Source organism: Triturus cristatus, chromosome 7, assembly GCF_964204655.1.
Source record: "Triturus cristatus chromosome 7, aTriCri1.1, whole genome shotgun sequence".
NCBI lineage: Eukaryota > Metazoa > Chordata > Amphibia > Caudata > Salamandridae > Triturus > Triturus cristatus.
In genome coordinates, this window is record NC_140590.1 from 358,982,377 (window position 1) to 359,004,744 (window position 22,368).

Genomic DNA, 22,368 nt, shown 5'->3' on the forward strand with positions numbered 1-22,368 from the left:
CTGAAAAAACCTTTGATGAATACGACATGTAATGACCAGCAGAAGTTTAGGTAGGGATTGACCACAAAAATCCTTACACCTTACAAAATAACCACCATAGACTTTGCGCTGCTGGGTCTTTGAGAACCGGGACTGAAATACCAAACGACAGCCGACCAGGCCATAATGTGGCTTTGTCTGGGGGCGGCCAAAAAAGCATTGGCCGCTTCCTGAAAGACAGAAGCTCCAGCCATAACATAAGGGCAGGGACGTCTGTGGCAAGCACTCACCATGGAGTGTATGGGCGATATCTATAGGGATGCGTTCAATAACTTAGAACATGCCTGGGGCCCCCTAGTCAGCTACCTATCTAGCAGCCTTCTGCTAGATAGGTAGCTGACCTGTCCTACGAGGTGGAGAGCGCTGCACCTGTTCCAATTTGAATAAGTGCCTTTGCCCACACCAGAGCTTACCCCGATGTTTTTCACCTTTTTTTGAAATATAGTTCGAAGTTTTCCTTTCTCGCACTGGTCTGTCTTCCGCTCACAAGTGGAGGCAGTGCTACAGTGATCTCTCATGGGGAACGGTTTATGGGAAGTGGGAGGCTTAGGGAGGGTTTAGTTTAAAGAAAGATTTTGAAATGTAATGTTTATTTCAAGGTACTACCAAATCAGACATTTTAAAGATAAGACTGATCAACCGAGAAAAACTGCACAAGAAAATAGATTGCTAACAGCTGTATACGGGTAGAACGATTGAAGGTATTACCATGTTCTATGATAACTCTTGAAAAATGTAATAAAAACAAGTTTGACAAAATAACCACCATATATCAACCACGATCACAAATCACAATGTTGTAAAGCTGCTTTCTTCCACATTTTAAAATAGTATGCATGGGAGACAGTGTGCGTGAAGAAACGCAAAGAGGGGCAAAGAGTGGGGCAAGAAAGATCAGAGTATTTAAACCCCAACCACCACAGGGTACGACAGAGCAACAAAACAAAACAAGCATTTACAATGCAATGGTCTCGGCAATATTATAGGTAGAGCTATTGGTATTGCTAATTTTGTTTTATCATTTTTGTATCCCTAAATAAATGGCATTGTCATTTCTATTGGCATTAGTTTTTTTTTGCATATGTGATACCTATTGCATTAGCAGAGAGAGAGTGAGGTAGTGAGATAGAGTGAGGTAGTGAAAGAGAGTGAGGTAGTGAGAGAGTGAGGTAGATAGAGTGAGGTAGTGAAAGAGTGAGTGAGGTATTTTCTGACGTAGTGAGATAGAAACAGTGAGTGATGTTGTGAGATAGCGAAAGATTGAGGTAGTGAAAGAGAGAGTGAGGTAGTGAGGGATGTTGTGAGGTATTAAGATAGAAACAGAGTGAAGTAGTGAGATAGAGTGATGTAGTGAAAGAGTGAGTGTAAGTGACTTAGTGTATTTGAGAGAGAGAGAGTGAGGTAGTGAGATCGAGTCAATTACTGAGTCAGAAAGAGTGAATTTGCCAGGGAATTTTGCATCTCACATTTTAACACATTAAGGCCTTGCATGAACATTTTTTTTTCTAGTTTGGTCCACAGAGGGAGTTGGCAGTTTTTGGACACCGGATGGGAGCCCATTCTTTTTACTACTCCTACGTGGGAGGCACTTTGGGGCAAAAAGAGAAATTGTGTTCAGACAGGGCCTCTAGTGGTGAGTTCCCAGGATCGACCCCAGGGTATGGGTATTCGCAGGGATAACGACACTCGAGCATGATAATTAGTTTAATCTGTGGTCATTTGTAAGAATCATGCAAGTGGGTTACAACTGTAAATCATTTTGGCTTGGACATAACTTTGAGATGTAGTTAAGGACTTGAGCATTACTAGCTCATTTAATGTGTTTTGTAAATATTCTAAGTAGTAGTTTCCGAGTTCTGATGTTGATTGAAAATAAATTATTAGTTTCCCACGTCGGGGTTAGCTCAATAGAAGTGAGTGTGAAGGTTAAAGAAACTATTTTGGAAACGAATCCAACAAATGCTATTCACTATATACAATTTTATAATTTCTTGATGTATGTTTCACACTGCTCACGTGAACAGACGACGCTAGCAAATAGTAGTGTTACTTTAAGACTGAAGGGGTAACTCCCCCGTACACCTGGTCTACTGGGGCTACGCCTTTATTTGCCCTTCAGTCTACCCTGCAACAATTAAAAGGAACGCAAAAGAAAAGGGGTGTCAACTGGAAAAGGGGCATTAGCAAACAACTGCCTCTATACTGCTTTAGCTGCGAAATTAAAGGTGTGCTAATAGCAACACCACTGTTCTCCAGCTGAGCCAGCCCTGACTCGCAGAGCACACAAAGGGAGGCGATACCATTCTAGAAACGGAGGGTATTCACAGCAGGTAACTAGTGTACTCCTCCCACCCGCCGACCAAAGTGGCGCACTCCCATGCTGTGCACAGTCTTCGGTGCACCAAATCCGGACTGGTGGCAAAAACCGTTCAAGAGCGCGTCTCGGATTCCGGCCAAAATTGGTTTGAGATGTTTCGTTTACCTCGATGTATCCAGCGCTCAAAAGGAGACAGAGGGCGACAGGAACGGACCCCATGATGCGCATATCTTCTCTCTGCAGAGTCTAAGCCTTTACTGTGCTGAAGCCGCAGCAGCTAGCAAGGATTTGGGTAGCCGGAAACTACGTCACAGGACACGCCTGTTCTAGCACTGTGACGGACAGGAGAGATTAGGCTACTGCAGTAGAGGGATGTGGATAGGGGAGGGCACCTCGCTCCCAGCCCGGTAAACTGACGCTGTGCACTGCTTTCCAGGGTGGGGTGAGACGGGGGGTGTTGGGTTGGTGGGCTAGGGATAGGTTCAAGGGGGACAGAGGAAAAAGACTGCTGATTAGATGCATGGGATGTGGAAGATTGACGGACGAGTATTATTGGGGAGGGAAGTTTGTGCAGAAGACAACATTAACCATGGATTTAAAAGGAAATCCGTTGATACGGAGCGGAAAAGGGAGTGAGCACAGACCATCATACATACAAATATAGAAAATCACACAAAAGGCGCCTAGGCATAAAAACATGCCTGGGCAGGCAAAATGCAATCATACGTACATAAGAAGGCACAACAATCTGTAATTAAATGCCTTCCAAGTATACACAAGGTATGTGCCGAACACGGGAGCCGAGAGCAGGGGGAGAGGACGCCATTAAAACCACTGCCTTTCTCCGAGGCAAAGCAGAAATGCCTCGGAGAAACGCAGTGGCGTTTTCGGATTCGGGGGAGTTTTTTTTTCTCTCCTCTTGCCATTGGCTGGAGGAGAGAAAAACACACCTAAAAAAGGGCGTGGCTAAAAAGTGGAAAGAAGAGCACGGAACACGCCCCCGAATCTGAAAAAGACTGAGCCTATTTGGAGGGACGGCTCTCTCCTCCTATGGCTGGCCTCAGTTTAGGAAGCCAGCCAATGGAGAAGCAAAAAGAGAGGCGGGCTAAATAGCCACCCTAAGAATCATTAAATCTCTGACTTCCGGTTCTTACTGGCAATCAGGAAACCGCCACAAAGAGCCCAAGTAAATATAACAAAAATAAAATGCTCTGTGGATGCGTTGATTACAAAAGTTTTTTTTTTTTTAAATAAACTGCACCACAAAACTTTGAAACTCGATGCCAGCTGAGCTGAAACGTAAACCAAATTTGCCCTCTTTCGACGAAGCCTTATCGGTCTATATCTGCTCCGTTTTCCTCTAGAAGCATTAGCGCCTGGACACCTACAGGGAAAAGAGCACTTTATAAATATAATTTTTTCATTTTCTTTACAAATGGTATCTAGTTAGGGGACTTTGAACACTGACCACTTCAGTTTTCTCCCTAAAGACAGTGTAACCAGACATTCAGCTCACTTGGTCACAGAAAAAGTGGAACATGGCCCAAGTGACTGAAGGGTGGGGGCTGAATGGGTGTCTGGGAGGAAATGTGCGCGCGCGCTGTTTGGGAAAGGGGGGAGAAAACACTAGAGTTTGACTTATTCGAAAGCTAAAATTTTGTACCAAATATAAAATTAAACTTCAAACAGAAGCTACAAATATGTAGCTGGTTTTGTACTATAGAAAAAGATCATAGAAAAACAACAATTTACACCAAAAAAGGAGATGTTCTGTAAAAGTGACATTTCAAAGAAGTGCTGCAATATCAATTTGTTGAAAAATTTGAGGATTTTTGCAGTCATTCCAACAACTGTCTCAAACACTTAACCCTTCTTTTTAGCTACCAGAGAAATTCACAATGGTACATAGTGGTGTGTGGGGTTGTGTGAGGATGGTCAGATGACGGGAAAAGGAACCATATCTCACCTGAGAGTAGCACAGTGTTCTCCCCCTTGGGTGACTGCATGGCCAGCTGATCAAATGTCATAATTTGGCCTCCAGCCTTCAGGATGCGGTCGCGGGCACCATCAGTGACTTTTAGGGCACAGACCTGACAATGTTGAATGAAAGAGGGCGATTAAAATGGTGATCTAAATACAAATAAGTGTAGCCGCCCCCCCCCCCCAAAAAAAAATCAATAATCATTCTCTCTGGGCGTTAGGAGCCTCTATAGGCCTATGCATTCTTTGTTCATATCAATCTGTTGATATGCTGGGACAAGGACATATACAGTGTTGTGTTGGCGAATACATTTCTAGCACTGTGCTCGCTACAATAGTATGTTAATATATCTAGCTTCCATTATCCAACATAGGGCTATCCAAGTGTGAATGAATAGGTTTGTCATTGGTTCTCAACTGTGACTTCTGGGGACTACCAATGAAACCATTAATTGAACACAGGCAAACCCCCTCCCCCTGAATATAGAATCTGGGGACGCCTCACTGAGTCAAAACTGCTACTCGAGGGCACGAGCCTTCGCATTGTGGATGATTTGAACAATATACAAAACAGAAAAAACAAATCATGACATTTAATTTGCAAATACACACACACAAAAAAAAAAAATCAAGCTTTATTTTAATATGAATGTTGGAACTTTTCTAAACTCGATTAAGGCTACTCATCAATACTATATTCCGTCTGATTCACTTGCACTGCTCCCACAAATCAACCAGAGGATAATTTTTTAGTTTTTAGTCTCCAATTTTAAATTCCTTCATATATACATGTTTTTAAAATTGTACACTTAGCTTCTTTGTTTATATACACTTTATTAATGTTAATATTTAATTTTCAAATTAGTTGCATACCACTCTGAGAAAGCCCCCCTGGTATCCCTGGACCACAGGTTGCGAACCAGAACCGATATACACCCTTGTTTGTCACATCCTGGTCAAAGTATCACTAAAAACAAAAAAAATACATCGAAAACTGGCCTGTTTCTTCAGTAATCTGCAAAAGTACCTTGAGTTTGGGGATGTCCTGAATGCGAACGTCATCTGTGATGCATCCCACTACCACTGCAGTCTTGTTGTCTCGCCCCTGCAGTTTCATCTTGCGGATCTGTGAAGGAGGCAGATATGAAAACTAATGAAGATTAAGAGGCGTGGGTTCAACAAGAAAGCATACCACCGGAGTTCCAAGGAGAATTAAAGATTACTGTTTACCAGGCAATGTATCTGCCTGCATCTAGTTTCAGCATACATTGTAATCTCTGGGAAATAGGCGTGTAAAACCAATCAATTATACATGCTCCAGCGACAGATTAGAAGCATGGTTAAATAAAGGGCAGGTTTATAGTTTGCATCCATGTCGATAATACCACAAGTGGCCCACTTCCTTTTAACCAATTTTAGGACTCTCCAACAGACAAGGTTGTTGGAGGAAAACACAATGATGTACAATATCAATGTACAAGTGGGCTTGGGTAAGTACACTGATTATTTATTGTCCTTTGTGGCAATCTCATTTCCTCGATTTTATTCTATTTTTTCCTTCCTTTTCTCGGGTTTGCCTCTGCCCTAGATCATAAGCTTTTTACCCAACCCTTTAACTGGGTAACTTGTATTCTCTCACCCATTCAGAAGGCAAAAATTTGATTACATTCGTTACTATGGCTTTGGCACCCAAATGCTTTACACAATGCATTATTAAGACCCCCAAACCGGAGTACCAGAGCCAATAGTCATATACCAACCCTGAAAACCACAAGGAAACTGGCTTGTACTACAACTTCATTATGACATTTTGATTTCCTTCCTGTGAAACTAGTTTCCTGCACAACTGAACTCTGCAGACATATTCACTTCAAGTGATATGTAACATGGGCTAATTTGGCCCAACAGGGAGCCAAATTATGCGGCAGGATTAACTATATTATGCAGCAAGAAACGGAAAATGATGTGGGGTAATTCATCTCATTTGAGATCGTATTACTTTACTACCGTGTCATTTTGGCACATCTTAATACTGCCAGTGCAAAGGTTCCTTAGTGCCATCTTAACACTCAAAAACAGCAATAAGCGAGAGGTGAATCACCACTGCTTTTGATCAGTTTGAGTCGGAAACTTTTTTTGTTCAAATATGCGTATTATACAGTGGTTGTAGCAAATGTGGCATATGTATATTATGTGGAAAACATATCAAATAATTTCAGTAGCTTTGTTTATAAACTAATTTCAGCAGAACACAAGAGGGACGAAATGTTGCACATTGGCAAAAGATTCAACCCCAGTCACAGATCTGGGTTTAATCCATCGTTATTTTGCTCACCACGCCACCCCAGTTCAGACATGGCCATATGCAAATCAGTCTTGCCCCTGTGCCTCATGAGAACAGTCCAGCCCAAACTGCCAAGCCATGTCTTCCCTGGACCGGAATCAAGCATCCAAGGACCGGTTTCTGGCTATCAGCCGTCATCAGCCAGGATAGCTTGACTCCAGTGGCGTAGTGAGCATGGGACCCACATCTGGGCATATTGCACAGATTGAAGGTCTGAATCAGTCATTGGCAGCGACACGGCACAGGCCGAGCAGTGTCAGAAACACAACTTAAAACTACAGACAGGACAGTACTCCTTATACTGCACATATTACCTTTGGACACTAGACACCCTTAGAGATGTGTGTCAAGTGTGCCTCAATCTTTGTTTCCCCATCCCTATAAAATGACCACCTACTCACTTATATGCTCCCTATACATCACTTTCTAATACTATATAACTCCCTAATTCAAGTCCTTCACTCCTCCCAGATACCTCACAATACTAATTTGTGCCCCACTGTTTTCTACTATACGGCTCACCTCTGACTCTAACAGACATTTCTATCCAGTATCCCTTGCTTACCACACAGCGCTCTATACCACTACCCTCACCATAATCATCATACACTGGTGTTCACTGCTCCTCTACCTGACACATTTTACCCCAACCGACACCTTGCATGTCTTCTATCCCATTGCCTTCCTGAATCCTGCCATTTAGGAACCTCTCCACAACCCCTCTGTAACCCATGTCTTCTACTGGTAGGCGACATGCCCCTCTCCTGACACTGCTCCATCACATCTCCCATGCACATCTGTAGAGCAGAAATGCCAGTGTTTTTTTGCCAATAGCAGATGCTCCTCTCAGTGCTCCCAATGACAATTATGCCTCCCTCTGATCCTACAGACGCCTCTGTACAGTCATCACTTTCCACTTATAACCAAAGCTAATCTGGAAGCCCCCTCTAAGATGCACATTCCAGTCCCATTGTTGTGATACTTTTAAATATTAGGACTTCCTACTAGTACTAGACACACGCTTCCTAGCAACCCCTCTCCTAGACACCATATCAGGCCATCCTGTGATACACCAAACACCTTTCCATATAGCCTTTTACTGGTACCAGAGACTTCTTCAGGGCTTTTCATTTACCAGACACCTATCTAACCCACCTCCAACTGATCCATCACACTGTTCTCTACCCAATTTTCTCCCACGAGAGAACAGGGTCTTTTATAGAATGGACACAACACTCGCCAATCTGTCACTGATATTACACATGATCATGAAACCTCCCAGTTTCAATGATACTAAATACTCCTCTGGAGCCCTCCCTCAATCCAACACTTCCTTATCCTGCATCACACACATTGTAGGGCCTCCCCCCTGTATTGTCCGATGCCTTCTATAGCTCAATTTTGTGTGATTATGGGAAAATTACTTCGTCCCTCTGTAAAAAAAAAAAAAAGTACCCCCCTATACCTCTCTAATACACCAACATCTTGACCTACCAAATCATATCCCTGAGCACTATTTCTGCCATACATGATCCTGTACCACATCACTCGACTTGCTCTCCCCGATACTCTTCACACAAACTTAACCTTGCAACCCCTCCGGATCGCTCGCTCTAGTCCACCTCCTACTGATGCATATACCCATCCACTGGCACCAGATGCCCCTCTGGGGCGTTACCACTATCATGCCTTCCATTGATATTTCAAATACACTCTAAAACCCATTACCTTCCACTGGTACCCGACTCCCCTCACTGGTAACTTGCACACCCTTGTACGCCCCACTACCTCACACAGGTTGCTAAAGCTCCTACAGGGCTCTACCTATAACATACATTTCTCCATTTAATCTTCCTCCAATTCCTCAAGTACCCTTTACCCTGCCACATTCCCGTGGCACCCGACACCCCCCGGGAGCCCTCCTCTTTCTCCAATTTGAACATCTCTCGATCCCATCATAGTACCCAATACAGATCTCTACACCACCCGCCGTAAAAGGGGCATCTCACCAGATCCCCGTTCATCTGGTATTTTTACATTGATCTCAGTATTGGGAGCCCATCTGATCTGTTCCATGTCTCAACAAGAACCATACAAAAGGGGATGGAAGGCTGATTGCAATAAGTCTAACCACTTGCAGTTGCACAGGGTAGCATTCCAATATTTTTTTTGATCACCATGCCACCTCCATTTGGACTCTGCCATAAGCAAATCAGTCTTGAGCATGCTCCTCACAGAAACGGCCCAGCTCAAATTGTAAAGCTTTACCGATGCTAGATTGCTTGTGTTCTGGTTCATGGGTGGCTTGGCAGTTTGGGCTGACCCGATCCCCTGAGGAGCAGGGTCAAGACTGATTTGCATATAGCTGGGTATGAACTGGGGTGGCACGGTGGGTGAAAAACAAAGGATTGAAATGTGCTCAAGCGATTGCCAGTGGCCGAGATGAATTTAAGCATTCCACCAGTCACCATGTCTTTGCATTTGCCATACCCAAACAAGCCAGGAATCGTTGCCCCTGCTGCAATCCATCCTATATGCAGACTTTTTCCAATATATTTTTTTTGTACAATCATTCCGCCTCTCCTGCCACAGAGGGAGGGGGCCTAGTGCATCTCTAATGCCAGAAGTGTCCGTTTATTCTCCCTCTGTATGCCAAGCTGAGTCTAAAGATGGCAGCCATGGGGCTCTGCTCAACCCAACCCAGACACTTTACCTGCAGTAAATGCAGCAAAAATCAGGGCACTGGCATGCGCACTTTCACAGCCTCCAAAGCAATGTGCAAATTTGGACCTTCAGTAACTTGCGCTTGAGACTGCTTTACTTGCCTGTGTCCTACAGAACAATGGTGGCTTGAGAAGATTTGTACTTCTAACAGTACTCTTTCAGTTACAAGCATCAAATGCACCCACAAGTCAGGTAACTTCCCAACAAGTTATTTTAATTTGCTTCTCAGATGTCTTTACAACCAACTTCGAATCAAAACTAGTGTCTTTCTAGATAACTGTAAACCATATTTGCAAGTTAGTATCAGCGTTTGTGAAACTGTAAAGTATTTCCAACCACACACATTTTGGTTGCACCCACCACATGAACAAAAGAATTGTGAAAGCTTTGATCTCCAAAACATCTGACCTCAACAAGGAATAGACAAGAAACGTTCTCACCTTCATCAGAAACTTAAGTCCCACCCAGCACCCCTACAATCAGAGCTCGAAAAAAAAAAACTAACCAGCTGTCTTCAAATGTAGTCCTGTCCCAATTCCTCTCACTTCAGTCTGGATCGCCACTATTCAACCACAGGGGAAAAAAGGCAATACATATCCACTGACTAGGAGGCCCTTCTCTCCCCGATCTTGTGCCATGCAAAACCAAAGTCACCCAACAGGTCCATTTTGCTTATGAAATATGAGAAAACTATGCGTAAACAGCAGAAGACTTGAGCTACAGCGTTTCCAGTATGTATTTTTAAATGCTTGCATCATTTACCGTGCATACTCTCATGTAGCTATGATCAAGAGCTAATTGCTTCCTTCAAGGACTGCCTGAATCTATTATAATTTCCAATATATTTATCCAGAAATTACTCAACACTTAACTCCTGAGCTGATAAGGATGTCGATGCTGAAGAGGTTGCCTATTGGTAGTTGGGCAGTGGATAGACAGACTTTCTCTGAAGCTAGTACCCACCAAAATATGTAAGAGCACTAGATCACAAATTATGCTGCTTTCTTCACTGCTGCGTCTTCAGATTGCATGCGCTCTCAAAGAGCCAGCTATATTGCTATCATGCATTTATATATTAATGTAGCGCAACTAATACCCAGAGGCGTCTAGGCGCTAAATAAGTTCACTTCAATTTGTCGCCTCCCCTTTCTTCCTTTGAATACCTTTTTTCCCCATCCCTGAATGCCTCCTCTGTAAACACATCCTGTTATGTTGGCCGTAATCACCATTATTACAATTCTGAAAATTGCCCATACCTCATTTCAAAGATCATGAATCCATTGTAACGCATCCCATTTAGCTTGGATAATACCACAATCCATTTGCATTAACTACCATCACAGCCAACTCCTAGTAACTTAATCCACCATGAAGAAACATGTGAATGCTTGGAAAGGTTTCCTTGGGAGCACAGGTTTAGTACCAATATGCACAATAACTAAAGAACAGTGGACTAACCTTGGGTTCCTACAGCAGAGAGCTGCCTCGGGTAAAGTGCTTCAACGCCTCATCACAAATAGCTAGGACTTTATACATGCAACACAAAGAAAATATTCATTCGTTTGACAAGTTTGACAGCAGACTTGGATATGTTGAGTGTGGAGAATGGAAGAAGCACTTCAGTTTCAGAGGGAAGTATCCATAAGGGATGGGCTAAATTGAAAATACTACGTAGGATTTACTTTTTAATGATTCAAATTGCTACAGTAGGTAGGACAAAATGCAGATATGCCTTAGAGGATGTGGCCAAATTGATTTGTCTGTCAACATATTTTGGCTCCATCCACACCCAAAACGTTACTGGGAGGGAACATGGAGATGTTTATTCAGGATCCTTGACGTTTCCATAGAATGCATTATGAAATGGTAATGTAATTCTATTGTTAGAAGATGTCCCCAAAAATGGCAGAAAACGTGGAGTCACTGAAACACAAATACTGTACATTTTGCTTGATTTGCAAAATGAAAAAATTAAAGCAATGCTGCTCATAGCTTAACACTAATTTCTGGTCTATGGACCATTCAAGAGAAAAGTTACCTGGATAACTGATCCAGATAACTCATGTAACTGGTAATGGACGTGGAGGTACGCCACTGTGCACCCTCCACAATGTAAGCACAAAGTGCGATGGTCAAGAGCACAAGACCAATTTGGGTCCCTACCGAGTTGATTACGGGAAAGTCCTGAAAAGCCCCCACTGAAGAGTCCAGACTATTATTGCTCGAGCTGCTACAAATGGGTTCAGGGCAGCTTTTCAGTTGGGGTTCAGGGCATCTTTTCAGTTTAGTGTATGCTTTTATACCTTATTTTTTGTTTGACAGATGGCAAGCTTCTCCTGATATATTTACTATGTCACCTTTTACTCATTATAGGCCTGGTCGTTATCTTATTATAATTTATAATAAGATAACGACCGGGGTATTGAGAACTTGGATCAGTAAACCGCACCCCACAAGATGGATTCTCAACCATTCAGGCTAGCATAGAAAACTTGCAGATATTAAAATTCTCTGAGGGTTAGATCTGTGTAGAAACAGATACAACAGCCACCCAGAATAATGGTAAGCAGATTAACAATTCGGCTCAAGCATGTGTCCACCCAACACTTAGCTTGCAGTACCTCAGAAGTATATATAAGTGTATATTATCACATTGCTTGCGAATGGACACTTGAATGCCATACATGTACTGATTCATGAAGCTGAATAGAATATTGCTGTTGCATATTACTCTTATTTTAGAAACACTGATTTCCTGGGTTGCTATTGTAGTATTCATGTTCAGACAACTCAACGTCAGACTTATTTACTTAGTGTAAGGAGTTTTGATAGGGATCGCCTTTAGTCCTGTTGAAAGCCCCAGCCCAGTATTGGCATGATTGTGGGCAGAAAAATGTTAGCTTAACACGGATGGATGGGTCATTGTACATATCTGCCAGCCTGCTTGTTGGTTTTAGCTGCACCTAAGGTACCCACTATTAAAAAGGCATTATCCTGTGTTAACCTGAAGGTATTTTTAGTTTATCTGGATCCTGTCTAGTTCAGTTAGCTTTAATCAAGACCGCCCTCTGAATGAGGGAGCATCAGGCTTAGTAGTAACGCCTTATAAGGGTGGGATGACGTCGCTGACGATTAAGCATGCCTCAACTAGTGTGACGGGCCACCTAGTCGTATCTAATTGGCCCTCGATGATCAGCCCGTTGGGGGTGGGAGGTTTGGAACCCTTTTCATAACTTGATAAGCAGTCTATTTGTGATATTCACAAAGAAAAGAAAAAAAAAAAGCAAGAAAAAACTCAACTCTCCTTCACCAACCTACCCCTCAAAATCTGGTTTTGGATACAGGACGAGTGTGCTCGTCATTTGTCTGTAGCCAACACCTGGTTGCCATCTAGTGGAGAAAAAAAATTAACCAAGAATATCACTTAGTCACAATGCAACTAGCCGATGACTAGCAGAGGGACACTAATTAAGCAGATTAATCTGCGCTCGATCCACAGGCCACACAGAAAAGTGACGAATTACAACTGCTGCCAATTTAGAAGGTAGCAAAAAAGAGGGACAATGGTGCAAACTAACAGTAAGCAATGGACAGGGTCCAGGTTCATTACTAGACACAAGTCTTACAGGCAATAGAGCAACCTCCCGCAGGCTAGACCTAAAAATGCTGTTATACTGATGTGAATAAGTAATACAGAGCTGTGCTTCCTTATTAAAAACATCACAAGATAAAACAGGTCTACTATGTAATGGAACCCCAACTAGTGGTTACACCCGACATGGAGAACAGGTCAGAGAATGTTAAGAGCTGGTCTAATTCATATTGTGAAAATGTTGGCGCTTCCAATATACATCATAATACAGTGTATGACACCCACTTTCAACTAGAATACAGTCCTCATGCCTCTTTCAGAGCCTGCTAAGATCAATCAAAATGTCACCTCAACATCCTTTAAGGAGCCACAGTTTAGTGTGACGAGACGAAACTCCGTTTTCAAACGTTACTAAGCATATTAATAATACAAATTAGATTACTGCCACAATCCAAAACATTGTGGTGGTGAAATTCCGGACACCTCGATAGCCTGAACCTATTTTGTTTAATCTCTCATTGAAGTCTGAGAGGATGTAGCCTTGCAGCTAGCGCAGTCAACCTCGGACATGGGGAACCGGGTTCGAGTCTCGGCAACGACGCTCAACATCCTGTGATTCTGGGCAAAACACTTAATCTCCCCGTGCCTAACAAAAATGAATGTGTACTTCTGTAACAAAACTGGTACTCATGTAAAGCGCTCTGATACCCGATGTCTCTGGTCTAGTTTGCGCTATATAAAACTTTTTCAAAAGTCTTATCAATGGTTCTTGACCTTTTGACATCAGTTGACACCCACTTAATTACTGGAAACCGGGGTCCACTACTGAATCATTGATAGCAGGAGGCCCCACTGAGCAGTTAATGGAAGCTGGGAAAACCCTAACCTTAGCATTTTTGATCATTTGAACCACAAAATACACAAATAAAAGACAAACATTTAAAGATGGATGAAACAACTTTATTTCTCTCATACACAATGAATGGAAAGGTTGGAGTTTTTATAAATTCAATAGAGGTCACTCTTCGTCCACACTATTTTCAGTTTGAAGCTCTTGCACTGTTCCCATGATACTATCTTATAACGCAGACCTCATTTTGAACCTCCAATTTCGGATTCCTTCACATTTACAGTGCGCTTTAAATTGTAAATTTTACTTCTTTTCTATATACTTGATTACTCTATTTAGTTTTCTAGTCAGAGACTCACTGATTGGGCTTTGACCAATTCCTAAAGTGTCCCTGGACAACAGGTTAAACAAGTATTTACAAAGCAATAGGTCTCGCAATGACATTGTTTTGAGCTATTGGCATTGAAAATGTCCCCCCCCCCCTTGTGAAGCATTAATCAAGTAATGGCGTAAATGACAATGTCTTTTACCCCCTGTTGATCCCCGCAAAGCTCATCAGCATGTGCCAGTCCTAAAAAGGAATATCTGACAATTGCATCTTAAACATTTTGCAACAATTCTAGTGGTTCACCGCGGTTCTAAATTAAATTGTAAAATAAAATTTATATTCTCATAATATTAGCACATTGAATGCAAATAAGATTTACAATGCAAAGCAAAATTAGTCACCGGTTCGGAACTCTGCTACTGTATTAGTATAAATTCACATCAAGCACGATGTTTAGATACACGAAGATAAAATGTTGCTTTTTCTAGAAAATAGTTTGATAAAACAGTGAGAACCAAAAAAAAAACATTTTAAACAGTGAAAAAACACATTATGGCACAAAATAGTTCTGTTAGATGGACTACTTCTTTCTGTATATTTTGCTGTGGTGAAACAAACATGGCATGACAGCAAACAAGGTCCTTAACTGAGATGTACTTTAAATACAGAACAGCCAGTAAGCACAGTGCCAAATCGCTATGTGTGCGTAGTTGTGAAAGTTACAAACCATGAATCACTGAGAAAAAACAAATGATTCTGTGCCCCTTTTACAACGTGCACAAGCACTACTCAAAACCAATGCTTTCTGCAAAAACAAGCCTTCCAAATAAACCAAACTGCTACGCTTACGTGACAGAGCGTCACTTGGGAACGGGGAGCTAGATAATGGCGGGCACATCTGTTGCAGAAAGGGTGAGGCCAGTGACACTGGAGCTGATAAAAGGAAAAGTCAGAGGCAGGAAATAGGAACCAATGATAGGGAATAGATTGAGCACAAACCACTGCTGAGGATAGTGCAGAAAAAAATACTTCGGGTGAGAAGGGCAGCTGGGGGAACTTTAGTGGGGGTGGATAAACACTAACGAAGAACACAGACTGTCGGGAGAGTGAGACTGAGCACTCATGGAGGGTGAGCACTTAAGTGGACGCGGCAGTGCAGTCGACCAAGTCAACACGGCTACTACTCTTCAGCAGTGACGGCCCGTGTAGGGCGTTTTACCGGGGCGGTGACGTGGCGCAGAGAAGGGGCAGGGTTGCAAAATTAGGCATACGGCCGAGTACAATTTTCGAAAACAATTAATAAAAACGAATTTTTTTGTGCACGCTGCATCGCCAAATACGATCAAAGTATGAGTCCTCCAATAAGAATGAAAATTTTAAGTGTTACTGCTGTGATAGTAGCTCACATTTGGCTTCTAGTAAATTTTGTCCCAAATTGAAACAGATGTTCTAATTGCAACATTATGGGACATTTTGCCAAAGTCTGCCACAGAATTTTTTTCAAAAAGTGAAATGTGTTGATGATAATGAAAATATTTCTGATGAACAATTAGTCAAAAGACTCTTCCCACATAATTACAAGCGCCAAGTCCAATGGTGGTTATGAGGGCAGAGAGTTATATCTGCTAAATATTATTGATAAGAAGTCAGATAACAAAAAGAAAGTTATGTTTAATTTCGTTTGGTGGTATAAATGTGCATGTATATGCTGATTCGGGTTCTCCATATACCATTGTGAATGAGGATGTTTGGCAAAACAAATTTGTATATTAATTAGGGAAGGAATTACTTCCACCCGATATCCAACCTGAAGGTTTTTCTGGTGGAAAAATCGATATGGTTGGTTACCGTTCCCTTTTATTTAGATTCAAAGGAAGAGAAGCATTTGGGAAACTGTATGTAGAGAAAGGGTCCTTCAGTACTTGGTTGGAAAGATCAAGGGAACTTAGGAATTATACTCAACCCTAATAGTGATGACCCTATAATGCTATTAGATACACAGATTTGTGCAAAGACATTTTAAGTTCATTTCCAAAAGTGTTCAGCAAGGAAATAGGTCAAATTAGTGATTTTGAGCATAGAATAATTTTAAAACCAGATGCTTGTCCAAAGATTCATAAAGTAAGGAACATACCCATTTTATTAGGAAAAGAAGTGGACCTAGAGCGTGAAAAAGTAGTTAAAGCAGACATAATTGAACCTATTGAATCCTCGCAATGGATTTCTCCGATTGTCGTTGCACGACGCAGTAATGGAAAATTGACACTTTGTATTGATTTGAGACATCTGAACAATAATATAGTGGTTGACAAGTTTCCTCTGCCAAAGATTTCTGAGATGCTTACTCTAATTAAGGATGCTAACTGGTTTTCCACAATAGATTTGTCTGCTGCATATCATCAGATTCCTCTCACTAATGACAGTAACCAACTAACTGCTTTCATTACCCCTTCAGGTTGTTTCCAGTATAAACGTTTGCCTATTGGGCTTGCCTCAGTTGAGGCAATCTTTCAAAGATTGATGCACCAACTTTTTGGCAAATTTAAAAGAGTACGGTGTTTTCAAGATGATGTTCTAGTTTTTGGAAAAGACAGGAAGGAACATGATTCTATGCTCAAAGAGGTATTAAATACACCGGAACAAAAGGGTTTAACTGTTGAACATACAAAATGTAAATTTGCTGTAAAATCCATCACTTACTTAGGACATGTAATTAGTGGCGAGGGTATATCCACTACACCGTCTTTGGTAGATTCTATAATGAACGCCCCACACCCAAAAAACAAGGATGAAGTACGTTCATTTATTGGATTAGTGGAATTTTACTCCAAATTTGTCCAAAATTTCTCAAGTAAGATTTTTAACATACGCCAATTACTAAAAAACAAGAATAAGTTTAATTGGTCTATTGATTGTGACAGAATTTGAAGGAATCAAGAGATTAATTTCTGATGCTCCAGCTTTAAGTGCTTTCGATCCAGATCTCAAAAACGTTATTACTGTGGACGCAAACAACAAAGGCTTGGGGGTCTTCTTTCCCAAGTTAATACAGAAGGAAAGGAATTAATTATTGCTTATGCTTCCCATGCTCTTTCACCTACTGAGGAAAAGTTCTCAGTAATTGAAAAAGAGACTTTAGCTTGCATTTGGTCCTTGGAACATTTTAGAGCATTTGTGTGGGGTAAACCATGCATCCTTCGCACAGACCATAAACCCTTGGTAAAACTCTTGACCACTGAAGGATTATTCAACGCTTCTCCTAGAATCGCTAGGATGTCTTTAAGATTACAAGATTATATTTATAAAATCATTTATGTGCCTGGTAAGGAAAACGTAGTGGCAGATTTTTTGTCACGAATGCCCACAAACATGTTGGACAGTTCAGACCATGAATGGGAAAATATTCAAGTTGCATTAGTCCATGATCAGGGTTTACCCAACATTGATAAATGTGAATGGAGAAGGCTTTATGAAAAGGACAATGTATTAGGAAAATTATCTGAGTTTATTACGAATGGATGGCCATCCAAGAATAGATTATCAGAGGAATTTAAACAGTTCTGGGAGGTTCGTGATGAACTTTTAATATCACATGAGAACATTAAGAGAGGGGACAGGGTCATTCCTCCTTCACTAATCAGAGAAGACATTAAAATGTGTCATGAAGGACATGGTTGTATTGTCAAAACTAAACAAAGGATTAAGCAATGGTATTGGTGGCCAGACATGGATTTGGCCATTGAGAGGATCATCAGAAATTGTGTATGGTGTGCAAACTCTGATAAAACACTGGTCACTCTTAGACCGCCTATGGCTGATCCCATAATTCCAAAAGCACCTTGGCATACTGTTGCTGTGGATATAATGGGACCCATTGGTTCTCAAAACAAGTATGTGTTGGCCGTAATTGATCTATTTTCAAGATGGCCTGTTTTGAAAATTGTTGACAGGGTTAACTCCGAAGTTATAAATTTCCTGGACTGCGTCTTTGTTGGTGAAGGACTGCCTGCTCTTTTGATTAGTGACAATGGTGTTCAATTTACTTCAAAAATAGCTAAAAGCTACGTTGATAAAGTAGGAATAAGACATTGCACTACATCTTTGTACAATCCAAGTGGAAACTGAATGATTGAGCGTTTTAACAGGGTATTAAAAAATGCTATACAATCTGCAGTTAGTAGCAATGATGACTGGGAATTACAATTGTTCAAAACCATTTGGATGTATCGTACCTCTTCCCATGAAGTTTCAAGGGTGTCACCTTTTGAGGTTCTGAGAGGAAGAACTGTTCGAACCAAATGTAATCCAGAATGGATGTTTGATGCTTACAAACCATGTGTGTCTATGGAAGTCATGAGGTCTAAAATAGAGAACAAGCACTTAAAACGCAAAGAGGTATTTGATCTCAGACATAATGTAAAAACTTGCTATATCAGAGTAGGTACATGGGTTAAGTAAAGAAAGGAGAAAGCCAATTTTCTGAACCAATGAAAGTTAACATTTTTCGCAATGCTGTGCAATTGCATGATTGGAAGGTGTGGAATTTAAGGCTTATTGCAGTTCTTAAAAGTGAAATTCAATTGTACAAGAGTACTGAGGATCCAGCCTTGTCAAGAAAAGCGTCTCAATATTTTTTTATTGATGACTTTATTGACAATGAATCTAGCAGTGCAAATATTTCTTATCCCTGTGTTTTGGGGATACCACTTTTGATGGTCAGGTTGCTGTAGAGTGCCCTGTTGATGACACTGGTGTATCCTCTGCTGTTTAAACTTCTTTTGAGGCAGACAACATGGTTGATACTAGTGTTAGTCCAGGGGCCCATGGCACGGTACCAGGAGATGGTGTTTCAGCAGACACATGTACACATGATAAACTTGACAAGGCAACAGATGTTTTGAATGATCTAACTATAATTGCTGATGAAAGCAACAGTGCGACAGCTATCATCACTAAGAATGTTATTGGTGATGCTGATGAATGTTCTAATGCAGTTACCACTGAAGACTGTACTGATGTCAGTGAACGTTCTGCTCGCACACGTAACAAACCTAAATGGTTGGATGATTTTATATGCAATGATCAAATTGACATTGAGCAATTTATTTGTATTTTTTTGTATACTTTAATTCATTATTACTTGCATTGTATCTTTTTTTGTTATTTTTATTAAGGAGGAAGATGTGTTGTGTTTCTTTAAACGGTTATGTATAATTTTGTACCTCGCGCATAGCACGAGAAATGTTCACTTGGTTTACTTTTGAAAAACTACATTCCATCTGTCAGTTGTTCGTCCTGGTAACCGTGATTCTTGTATACGGTTGGCCAGGGAGAAGGACTGATGGTGGTGTGCTCTGTCGGTGTCTTTTGTTCCAATAAACTTATTAGATTAAACTACTTCGTGGACCCCAATTCTTAACTGCTGCTTAGTTGACGGCGAAGGAAATCCTACGTTTTCGTGGACATTTAGATCAAATTCTGTATCTAGGATGTAATCACCCTTTTACATGGATTTTTTGTGCATATATTTAAAGTACTATGCAAACCTATCAAAATTAGCTTTTGAGCAGTTCTCTAAATCCTATTTTTATTAACATTTTAAAACACAATGAAATATATGCACCATTCAAAGATGGCTTCCTTTTTATCACGTAATTCAAAAGAGGGACGCTGTCTGTGTAGGTCCAACGTGGGAGCAGCTGGTTTCTGCAGCCGGTGCCAGTGAATCGGAAGGGACTACAAGCGCTTGCCATTGCAGGAAGGCATCGCTGTTTATTTTTGCATCGCAGTTTAAAGTTAAAGTGCGATGCAAAAATAAACAAGCGGCGCCCGGGCTCCTTCTGAGATGGCCCATCTGGACTGGATCTCAGGGTTTGTTTAAACAAAATGCCTCCTTGAGATAAGAAACTGCTTCACGACAGCCGGTAAGCAGGCGATCCAGTTCAGACGGGCCAGATCAAAAGGAAGGCAGGCAAACAAAAACCCTAATTTCCAATGGCAGGCCACCGTTAAGCATAAACGGTGACGCCAGCCAATGGAAATGAGGGGCGGGGCTTAAAGCCCTCCTCTGAAAGTCCTTGTTAGCAATAAATCTTGCAGAGCTTCACATGTACGCAACGCTAGGCAAGACCTAAAAATTGAAACACTGGCATGTATTAACTATTTCTAAAAGTTTGCAAAAATGATTGCTTTACAGCAGTGGTTCTTAAACTGGGGACTACAAACCCCTGGGGGTACCCGAAGCTTCCTCAGGGGGTCCGTGTTTACTTTGAAAATCAAATAATATTAACAGATTAATAAAGTGTATATAAATATAGACGCTAAATGTACAATTGAACATTTTAAAACACTGTAAATGCGAAGGAATTTGAAACTAGGCTAGAAATGTAATTAGTATCCTTAGATAGATTCGTGGGAGCAGTGCAGATGCATCAAACTGAATACAGTATGGAGGAGGCGTGGCCTAAATTGAATTTAGAAAAGCTCCAACCCTCCTATTAAAATTACATTTTGATTTCTTATTTTATTTATATGTGTTTACTAATTAAATAAAATGTGTCATTTGTGTATTTGTTCGATGAATGCTTTTTCTGTATTTTAGGTTTTAAATAATCGACATGGCTTAGGCCGGGCTCCCCGGCTTCCAATGACGACTTGTGGGGTGTCCCCTGATTCTAATAATGATTCAGTTGGGGGTCCCCAGGTTCAAGTAATGGTTAAGTGGGGGTCCCCAGAAGTCAAAAGTGTGGGAACCACTGCTTTACAGTCCACAAGACTAAATAAAGTTTAAGTTAGAAACTCGAAAAGAAAAACGGATAGTGTGGTATCCTTTTGTAGCACTATTTACACATTTAGCACCAACAGAGATTTCCAACCGTCGACTTTACTTTGTGTGGCACTTGTATGACCAGCCTAGCTCCTTTTACCCTTGGCCCATGTTACTTGTTGATCAATACCCCAACGCTCCACTTCCCCCTTTCTTTCAACCTTAACAAATCTTCGGACTAACAACGCCAATCATGTCAATATCCTATGAGCATTTTAGAAGCAGTCCGGTATTGCTTTCAAGATCTGAGCTCACAATTGTCATTGCCGTTAATACATGGCATAACATTCGCTACGACATTCTAGTAACGTTTCCATTAAGCCACTGGGACTCCGTTCACGTTCATAATCTCAACTCAAAATAAGCTTACCAACAAATAGGTTTCTGATCAAACTGTCCCACAAACGCCAAGTTACCCCCAAAACACTGCCCAACTTGCCACCATTGCGGATACAACAGCATTTGAACCTTAACATCTGTATAAACGTATCCAGTATATTTTAGTTTTGCAATCCATACTATTGCTCTTCAAGTAAGAGCACCAACTGCCTTCACCATCAGCTCTTGTATGCCCGCTAGCGTTAACTTCAGTGCAGCCAAATGAAAAAATTTAAAAAAAAGCTTACAACATACTCATTATGGTTGATTCAGTTAGACCAAGAAACATTTTTTGTTCCAATCTGCAGATTATGCAACAGATGACAGATTGTGTCAAATCTAAAATTAGGCGAAAATTGCTGCAGTCTCACAATTGCATAATTACAGTGGCCCTGACCTTAACCCACACGTTTGCTGGGATTGACTCAACGATATACCGTAACATAGCTTAACACTGCAGAAGTTAATTTGTAGCCTCTTGCTTGATATATTGGAGTCTTAATGGCATTCCACATACTCTTGTCCCAACTACTGTGAAGACTGAGGCCCAAATTACTGTTCCAACTTGATGCTACTCTAACGGCCGACATAAGTTTAACCCTTTTTACAGGATTAAACAAACTTGTTTTGCATAATAGCCTGCCTAAATTTATCTCACTGCCTTTAAAAAAAAAAAAGGCACTTTTAATTACACTCATTTGCCTTCTACTGACAAGTTCATCCATAGCCGTGCTGCGTGTTACATCAGGACCAATCCATGACAGACCCATCAATACAGGTGTGATAGAAAAAAAAACTCAAACATTAAAACATCCACACAATACACAAATGTGCATGTTGCTATTTTTTGTACAAAGCTTTCGAGGACAGAGGTCCACATGCTAGCAAACTGGTATCCCAAGACAACCATGGCGGTAACCACAAATTTACGGCAGCACATGGCTAACCAAAGAAAGAGGAAAAGGCATAATGTAATTGTGAGGGATCCTT

The 22,368-nt window shown here is 41.2% G+C and overlaps 1 protein-coding gene across 1 annotated transcript in view; it reads right to left on the bottom strand.

Moving 5' to 3' along the window:
• RPL18 (ribosomal protein L18) overlaps positions 1-22,368 on the bottom strand; it is a 51,123-nt gene that overhangs the window by 3,664 nt on the left and 25,091 nt on the right. The window contains exons 4-5 of the mRNA XM_085616524.1: positions 5,364-5,462; positions 4,323-4,446 (exon numbers count right to left, since the gene is read on the bottom strand). Coding sequence (XP_085472650.1) covers positions 4,323-4,446; positions 5,364-5,462 — 223 coding nt within the window. The remainder of the gene's footprint in view (positions 1-4,322; positions 4,447-5,363; positions 5,463-22,368) is intronic.